At 34.4% G+C, this 9,732-nt stretch overlaps 1 protein-coding gene and 1 long non-coding RNA gene across 2 annotated transcripts; both read left to right on the forward strand.

The window, feature by feature from the left end:
- Window positions 1-2,795: 2,795 nt before the first annotated feature.
- LOC136821647 (uncharacterized) lies at window positions 2,796-4,169 on the forward strand. Its single transcript, XR_010848785.1, has 3 exons — window positions 2,796-3,057; window positions 3,553-3,588; window positions 4,048-4,169. It is a non-coding gene; the product is annotated as an uncharacterized lncRNA (long non-coding RNA).
- Window positions 4,170-4,906: 737 nt separating this feature from the next.
- LOC136821638 (glutathione S-transferase C-terminal domain-containing protein-like) lies at window positions 4,907-7,060 on the forward strand. The gene is made up of 5 exons (XM_067077851.1): window positions 4,907-4,990; window positions 5,183-5,362; window positions 5,569-5,729; window positions 6,074-6,264; window positions 6,445-7,060. The coding sequence occupies exons 1-5, from the start codon at window positions 4,960-4,962 to the stop codon at window positions 6,758-6,760; spliced, it is 879 nt and encodes a 292-aa protein (XP_066933952.1). The 5' UTR covers window positions 4,907-4,959; the 3' UTR covers window positions 6,761-7,060.
- Window positions 7,061-9,732: the final 2,672 nt, after the last annotated feature.

Here is a 9,732-nt window from a genome sequence, read left to right on the forward strand (position 1 = left end):
TCCGTGTCATCGAATTGTTGTTTACGTCACGATCAATTGTCAACCATTGTCCAATCCCGTAAGCGATTGAAGTGCCGTCAGTAATAATCTGAGAAGAGAACAATAACATTATGACATCACACAAATAAATTACGCTGGGAAAGTCCGCGAGGACAACACGCGGTCTTAACTTTTTTCCCTCGTAAGTTTGGGGGGGAAACGAAAGTACTCTATATTTTACGTATGGGGAAGTGTAAGAAAGATTTACAAAATAGAAAAGTTTCGTTTTGGGGTAAAGAATCAGTATTGTGAATTTAAGCGAGTTTCTATTTTGCAATTTTTCTACAGAGCCAAATAAAGATTTTTTCTATTGTTCTTGCTCGATTGCCTCTAACGATAAGTTCCGTAGTTATGAGGTTATCGAGACAAAATGTGACGAATTTGCGGGGAAACGAAATTTAACATTAGTCTAGGCTGTCGATATTGGACGATTCTACGGTAATCATTAATTCAAATCCCATAAGGCAAAGACTTTTGATTATCTTATTATACACTTTTGTCCGCTTTTTTTCCAGACAGACTGTACAAACAGCATGGCTGTAGTTGAACAGATATATTTTTCTGGGACACTATTGTAAGTACAAATCTAGTATGTTTGTACTGTAGCTCTGAATATCAAAAATTCACCTTTTGATTAAAAAGAGAAAAAAATTCACCTTTTGTGTTAAAAGGAGAAAAAGGTTCACCTTTTATATTTCACTTCTCCTTTTTCATTTAAAGGAACGGAGAAATTTTGAAAAAGAGAATAAAACTGCTTTCAGAGCCATCGTAAATATGTATTCTAAAGGCCATAACCCAGTGGTGCAAACTCGCTTCACTGTTCAAATTGGAAGTTTTCCTAAGCTTTTGAATAATTTGGAGTACACACTTTTTTTTATAAGAATATCTTCTCTATAAGAATATCAGGGTAAAAATCGGCCAAATCGTAAGAATACCCTCTAGGGTGAATTTCACAGAATTTGATAAGAATACAGTCATTTTGTATTTGGTCAACAGAAAAACTACTTCCTTTGAATCGTTTACTCATGAAAAAATAACCCAGCGCTTTATGAAATTAACATTTTCAAAAACTGACAAATTGCCTAAAATTTGAGCCATAGATGAAAAAATTGAGCCAAGCCAAGCCAACCTTGAAAATTAATTTGAAGATCAACTTCCCAATAAAAAGATCTACAGGGGAGACGGAACCCACCTAGGTCCGTGCACTGCCGGAAAGGCTATTTCCCAGAAGTTTTGCCTGACACCTCAAACACTGAACCATTTACATGTGTGGAATTATTTTTACTTTAGTCTATAAACAAGGCCTTAAAAATCGAAGTGCTGTCTCGTGAATTGAATGACAAAATTTGGTTGGTTGATATACTGGCTGCTGCGCGCACGTTTGCAGTCTGTCATTTTGTCTCATTTTAAGCTTTCAAGTTTTAATCAATTGTTTTAGGAACTTGAACTTGATTCAGGTAACTCATCCTTGTTGTTGCAAATACATCCTGTAGATGAATGATGTTATTTTTTCTGAAAGCTTGATTTCCTAGTGTGACTAACTGTCAGGGGTTTCTGGTGTTTGACATTTTAGGGTGTGGGTGGGTGGGTCATCTTTTTAAAACTTCAATTAACTTTTTATCCTAAAATCAATTTGTAAGTGACTCCTTATCAGTTTAAGATTTTAATCTGATGGGAGATATATGGATGCTAATATTTCAGGAAGTTTGTTTTTATGTGATGATATTGGGGTAAATGATTTAATTTGAAATACAACCCAGGAGTCCCTTCAGCTCTGTCATCATCATTTATAACTTAGTCAAAAAACTACAATTGAAGTGAGCTGCTGCATGTAATTGCTAGGTACCATTTAAAAAACTTAAAAACAACATTTGGATTCAAGGACTGGGCTGAATTAAATTTTTAAGAAAGACATCCCCTGCAACAGAACACCTGCAAACTTCCTTTTAGGTGATCTGCCAAATCATTTTCTTAAGCAAAGAGTATGCAGAGGGATTTTATCTCTAGGATAGTGCTTACAGCCTTTTGTAGTAGGCCTAAATCGGCCAAAAATGACCAAAAATAGCAAAAAAATACCAACTTCAAAGTGATGTAACAACAGAAAAACTTAACACAGATTTGAAATTAGCAAGGTTTAAATGTCCTAAATAGCCTAATGTCACGGTTTTTGAAAAAGTAGAAAAAATCTTTCATTCATTTTTCTTCTTCATTTTTCAATTTTTCAATAGTGGAAATTTTTAAGATTTTTTATCAGTGGAAATATCTTTCTTACGGTGTGTAACTTTCTAATCTAGCATAAATAAATGGATGCTGAGAAAATGCTCAAAACTAAAGTGTCCACATACGTTTGAGACGGAATTTGATAAATGGGACCTAAGTCATACTTGAGTCCTAAGTTGTACTTTAATCATCATCTATGGCTTAAAATTTAGGAGAGTGCTCAAAGTTTTTTGATATCTTTTCATAAAAAAGTGGCAGGCTATTTTTTTATCCCTTAAAAGGATTTATGAAAAGTTTTGCAGTGGATTCTTTGCTCACAAGTCGAGTAAATGATAAATGTTTTTTTGGTTACACATGACTTTATAACTGACTGATTTTCATTTTTTGTAAATGTATAATATAATAGCTATCACAAATGGTATTTTAACTTGATGGTTTGATTAGCACCCCCTCTTGGTTTTGCTGATGTCAAAAATCTGTTGACATTGAAACAGCTTCAGTTCTTTCATTCCTTTTTTTTGTCAAACTTTAGAATACAAAAAAATGAAGTATCACATTCATCTTGGTAATACTTTGCAATCAAAAGTTGCACATTTTGTGTCACTATATGTAGGTATACCAGAAGAGTCTATTCATCTTGATTCAAAAGAAGATTTAGATTGTGAATATCCTGTATGTGTTATGAGAGATGAAGGTCTTGTTGTATCAGGACTATGCCATGCAGCTCGTCAATCAATAAAATTTGCTTGCTCAAACAGTACTGTTGAAGGTAGAAAGCAGAAATTTGAATCACTGCTGGTATGTTCACTTTTTTTGCTAGCTATTGAGTTTAGTAAAAAACTTTTCTACATCATCCACTTCCAGTTTTTTTTGAAAATCAATTGCTAACCGGTTGGAGTAGTTTCTTAGATGGGACCAAATTTTTTGCAGGTATTTTTATCTAAACAAGTTGAGGAAGTATAAATTAATTCTAGAATTTAGATGAATTCAAAATATCACAATGGAAATTGCAAAAAGGTTGCTCATTAATAAGAGGGAAAAGTCTGCGTCACAAGTTTTTTAGATCTTGAATTTTCAACTCTAGGTTTTATTTAAGAAATTTATGATATACTAGCAAACCGACCCATGTTTTGCTGAAGGTCAAAAATTAAATTTGTCTTGCCTTATATTATATAAATATTTTTTAAGCATTTTTCTTATTTAAAGAACAAAATGTTCCATCAATCTTTAAATATTATTTTATGCAACTTTAAGGTCTAAAGAGCAATCGCTCTATTTTCTTTTCTTTGTTAGGGCTACAAGCAAAATTGTTTAAAGGCAAATGCTGTGGTAAGTATTTAGCGTAATTTTAGATATGTATAGAGTATATATATTTGATTAAATTTGATGAATGTTTACCTTAAGAGAACTAATTTTCATGGGAACTTATTTTTACATCACTTATTTTCAAGGTGCGAGGGTACTAAATTTGGGCATTTTGCAGAATTAATTTCTGCGGTTGACACCCACTTTTTACCAAAATTGTTTTATATTCCTAAGGGTTTTTTGGATTTTTAGTAAAATTTGCATTTGGTGGAATTAAGTAAGTAGTCACTCAAAAATGTAAAAATTAGTTCCCATGAAAATAAGTTTCCTTAAGGCAGCTTAAGGGACACTTTCTCTTTTTAACTAAAAACCTCTTGTCTTTAATCATTTAAAATCAATAGAGACACAAACTTCTATTCAGTGAGACTAACTCTTCTGACAAACATGGTAGTTACAAAATATGATTTTTACTTTTTATATTAGGTTAGCAACTGGACCAGATTTTGTGAAGTTACATTTCCAAATGCTATTATAAAATTTATAAAAGATTTGAAATCTCAACCTTCAACAGTAATAATTCCTGAAGAGCTGATTGCATTAGAAAAAGAATTTGCTATCCCAAAGAAGACTCCAAATCCAATGAAGTATTTCAAAGGCAGAAAAAAAGATGCACTCAAAACTAAAGACTCCATAGATCTGAAAATCATTCCTTGTGATTCTATTGAAACTGTTTGGTATCGATGCAAGTTTGGAACAGAACAGCCAATAAAGATATCAAAAATGGACAGAATTATTGACTTTGAAAATATTAACTCTAAAAAGGATATCAATTGGCCATTTCTTTCTGGCCTGAATTTGACAGTACTAGATCTTATAGTGTTGGCTGGTTTTCTTGAGCTCTTTGCAGAGGTAGGTCAATTTCTGAAAAATACTCGAAAAATTTGTTTGCATGCTTTGTCAAATTTGCAAGTGTTTCAATAATGCTCAATTTCAAGAAGGAGCTTAACATTTTCAGAACGTTTATTCAAAAGTATCTGAGGATTTCAAGTTTTTCTTGCCATAAAATGCTTTATCAAAAAGACTTCAGGCTACTTCCCTAAATGAGAGCATGAATATAAATCAGCTTTAAGTTGATAGACATGGCTTCAAATTGATTTGTTAAACAATTCACCACCTAGAAATCCGTAACTAAAATGTGCTGAATTCAATGTTTTCAACCATAATTTTTAATTCTTTTCCAGGTTTGTTCTTTGAAGTTGATGAAAAAGCTGCTTGAGAAGCTTCCCTGTATAGAAAAATGGATTCTAAATCTTTTTCTTGTGAAGAGCTGTCCCTCCCATCATTCAAATTTGGTCTAACCATTTGGATCAAAATGTTGGCAATACTGAAATCATTATGCCAACAAATGAAGAAGAGATCAAACATGGTATTTGCCTTTTAATTTTTTTGAAAAAACAAATTCAAGTTCAACTAACACTTTGTCTATAAAACTATTCACTTGAATTTTCACTAAATGAGATGACAGATGACACAAATCTTTGTGGCCATTTTTTTGGGTTATTTCAGACCTACTGGTATATACCATTTTTGTAACCTTTCATTTCAAATTTTCTTTTAGTCTCTTTCACTGAAAAAAGTGGTAATCCAAAGCAAGTCCATGCCAAAATCACCAAGGCCCTACCGACAATCAAAAATATACTCGAGCAACATCGCTTGAATTCAATTGGATTTGGAGAAAATAATGAAAATAAAACAATATCTTGGGAAGATTTTCCAAATGAAGTAGACCCTAGTGGAGGTAATGCAAAGAAACTTTTACAAATTGGATTTTGGTTATTATGTATTCTTTATATTTGTTTTATATTACAAGCTATATAAATTAATGCCAGTTGGGATGTGCCATCAGCTACACATGCTGTTGCAAAAAAGACTTTTGAGGGTTCAAAAGAAATAAATTGCTAATAGGAGCTGCTACATGTTTATACTTTGATAATATCTTTTTAGGAGAGCTCAATCCAGACAGAAGTAAAAGGAAACGTCAACAGATTGAAAATATGGTTTCAAGAATTTTGCCATTGTTGAGGACAGGAGATAAGATTGTTGAGTTTTGTGCAGGAGGGGGACACCTAGGAATAGTTGTTGCTTATCTACGACCAGACTGCCAGGTAAGTCACTACTGCACTTCGAAAAAACTTTTCATATTCACTTATTCAATTAATATTTTGATTAAAAGTGTTCAACCAATACACCTTTTCGACCGTAGCCGCCAATTGCCGCGCGGGCATTTTTTACCACCCTAAAACCGTCCCAGTCTTTTTCGCACCTAAAGACAATATAGAAAAAAGTTTAACAAAAGGATTAGATCGAGTTTAGGGTGGTAAATTAAATAATAAAGTGATACGCGCCTGACTGCCGGACTACGATCGAAAAGGTGTATAGGATCTTTATTCCATTTCAGTGGAGACTGTAAAGTGCAAGTATTCATGATAACTTTATTCTTCATCTTCAGGTCGTTTTACTTGACAACAAAGAAGAATCAATGAATCGTGCCTGCTCTCGTATCAAATCATTAGGGTTGAAGAATGTCACTTTCTATCTGACAAACCTGGAGTATTATAATGGGTCTTTTGACATCGGAACAACTTTGCATGCTTGTGGAACAGCCACTGATTTGGTGCTCAAGAAATGTATCAATGATAGGTATGTATCACAACCATTTTGTTCTATTTCTCATGTTGTAACTAGTTACGAAATTTGTATTTGATAGAAAATGAATGAACATCATAATTTATATATTTCTGCATTTTATTGTATGTTACAAGATCTATGGCCATTTTTCAACACTTGTGGTCTTCAATTTCTAAATCAAATTTTCCATAGGTCTTCATTCGTTATTGCACCTTGTTGTTATGGTGGCATTCGGTCAACAACAGACATTCTATATCCAAAGAGCACAAAATTCAAGTGTTTGGAACCTGATTTCTATCATATTTTGGCACATTCAGCTGACCAAACAAACAATAACCCTTTGAGTGAATACAACATTCAAGGGAAAAACAGCATGATATTGGTTGATTTAGATAGAAAACTTCATGCAATGGAAAAGGGTAACTATAACGAAATAGATATTTTAACAATGGACCCTGTGACCTGTTCTCCAAAAAACAATATGATTGTTGGAACGATGAATAGGTAGCTAACCTTATGTCTATATTTAGTGAGATCCTAAGCAAGCAATCCTTAATAAGCAAAAGATAAATGTACTTCCCTGGTGTCAATATTGATCCATTACTTCCGTCCAATCTGGTATTTCGACGACTTTTACTTTGACGTTTTTAACTTGTGTGAACCTCGAATTTTGTTTTCATAAATACATTTCGGTTTTGTTATTGGACCTCTCTGGAACATGTTCTCCTGAGGAGGAGCTACTGCTACTTCGTCATCCAGCTCATTTTCTTTTCTTTTGAAAGATTCTTCTCCAACACCTTCTTTTGAGTTACAGGATGTTTGTTTTAGTTTCTTTGTTCATTTCTTGATTGATTTCTGAGATATACTTTGTTTGATACCTATAGCCGAATAGGTTGAAGTCTGTTGGCAAAAACTCTGTTCAATGCTCCATCGTTTATTTGCCTTTATCAGCCTTTTCCAATGAATAATGAACAGTCATTAGCATTATTCAATGTTGTTCTTATTTATTATTAAGCGATGAGTCATGTTCTTAGAATATTTGAGTGTCGACTACAGAAACACTTTTCTTGATAGAAGTTCATTGCAACTTTTTGGACCTACCTCGGAGGTCCTATAAATTAACCGATGTCCGTTCGTCCGTTCGTCCGTCTGTTACCAGCTTTTCTCAGGATTGGCTCATTAGTTTTTTCTGATTTTTTGCTCAAAATTGCGTATTAACAATGCCCAAAACATGGCCGAGTCCGATTTTTGAGAAAAAATTTTTTCCGGCCGAAAATGCCGGAAATATGCCGGAAATCGCCGTTTTTCTGGATTTTCATTGGGCTTTTTCCTTATAATTGGTTGTTTTTCATTCAAAAACATTATTAATAGCAATGCCCACCATCAAACAGGTTCAAACTTTCATTAAAATTGATTTTTGAAGCCGGAACTATTGACTGACTGATTTTTTTCATTTTTCTTCTCGCATTGCTATCTAACTTTTATCATCAGGTAGGTCCATTCAGCATGTTGCTTGTTTGACATTGAACCTCTGTTGTTATAAGTATCTATGTATCCATGTATCTTTCATCCATCCATATATGTATATTTCTATGGAAGTATGCAGATAGTAGCCTAAAGGCCGCTTAGAGCTTTCTGATAGACTGGATGATGGGTTAAGGGGAAGAAGTAAAGCTCGAATCTGATTGGCTGATAGAATTTACATCCAGGTTAAACTTTTATCCGGGCAAAATTTCCCCGCTTGGCTCAACAGTACCGAGTTTATAATATGTGTGTTTTTCTGTGACGGAGAAGATAAGGTTCTAATTCGACTAGATCCTGACCAGCTGAGGACGACGGTAAACCAGCACTTTTACCGTCCTCAAAAGAGCAAATACATAAACTCGCTAGTGAATATCGGCCTTCGAGAAACTAAATAAGTTTACGTGCTTGACCAATGAGAAGCTTCACAAGACGCGTTTGCACGCGATATTGATTGACTTTATATATATGGTGCGCCAAAGCGGAAATAAATACTATCTTTTCGCGACACTATCTTTCATTTCACGACACTATCTTTGTTAAATCGATACTATCTTTCTCAAAGCGACACTATCTTTTTCAAAGTGATAATATCTTTTTAAAAATGATACTACTTTTATTAATCTGTTACTAAACTTTTTAAAACGATGCTTTTGTGCCAGTTATCCATGACTTAGATGCAAGGGCATCCTCACATTCAATTTTTCATGGAGCTTGCTGGTAAAATTTGGAATGATATCCTTCACATCTTTCACAACTATCTCTTCCACCTCTTCATAAGGAAGCGTCACATAATTCTCATCTTCACTGGGAATTTCGATTGCACCATAATCGATGAGGCCTGATGAGGCCACAATTTGATGCATAGGCTTGGATATCATCTTTTGAGAAATCATTTTTGCAAATAGGACATTCAACCAACTGCGGCTTACTGTCCGAATATTTCGAGCCTGATGGTTTGTCTGAATCAAATTTGGATTTCTGTTCGGGTGTGATATCATCATCATTGTCGCTTGATGAATCGGAATCAAAGGGTTTGTTCAGTTCATCAACCAGCTACCTCAGAGGAACTGGATCGACATCATCCAATCCTAGATCAACCACACCTTTTATATATAAAGGTCCTTTTTTGCGACAATGTATTTAATTGTCTCGAAATCAAAAGTATCCGTATCTGGGGAGTATCAGATCACCGTTCACTATATTCATGTATTGAAAGTGCTCAAAGGTTTGGAATGTAGAAGAGAATCGATCAACAATCAGTGATTTTATCTGCTGCTCTCTCATTGATCCTAACAATGAAATCATAATCAGTTTGAATGAGTATATTAAAAAATTATCTTCTTCCACCCACCAGGGGGCAGGGTGGGTTCTAAAGTTCTAAAGTCTTGGACATAAGATGGGTACTAAAAGGGTTTTCAAGAATTTCTAAAATACCACCATCCCAATTTTGAGAAGTGATATTTTAGTAAAGCTCAATTCACGTATTCACTTGCGAAAAAAAACATTTTCAAGTTCACGCGCTAATTTTGCTTTATATCTTTGGTTAAATGATTGTGACCTTATTGGGCTAAATTTCACCATTCTTATGCAAAACATTTCGCTAATATGACGTTTATGTGACCTTATTCTCGATAGCTTTGATAGATTCTAGTTCGTTCGTTCGTTCGTTCGTTCGTTCGTTCGTTCGTTCGTTCGTTCGTTCGTTCGTTCGTTCGTTCGTTCGTTCGTTCGTTCGTTCGTTTCGTTCGTTCGTTCGTTCGTTCGTTCGTTCGTTCGTTCGTTCGTTCGTTCTTCGTTCGTTCGTTCTTCGTTCTTCGTTCGTTCGTTCTTCGTTCGTTCGTTCGTTCGTTCGTTCGTTCGTCGTCGTTCTGTTCTTTTCGTTCGTTCGTTCGTTCGTTCGTTCGTTTCGTTCGTTCTTCGTTGTTCGTTCGTTCGTTCGTTCGTTCGTTCGTTCGT

Source organism: Clytia hemisphaerica, unplaced genomic scaffold (assembly GCF_902728285.1).
Source record: "Clytia hemisphaerica strain Z4C2 unplaced genomic scaffold, Clytia hemisphaerica genome assembly, whole genome shotgun sequence".
In the NCBI taxonomy this organism is placed as follows: domain Eukaryota; kingdom Metazoa; phylum Cnidaria; class Hydrozoa; order Leptothecata; family Clytiidae; genus Clytia; species Clytia hemisphaerica.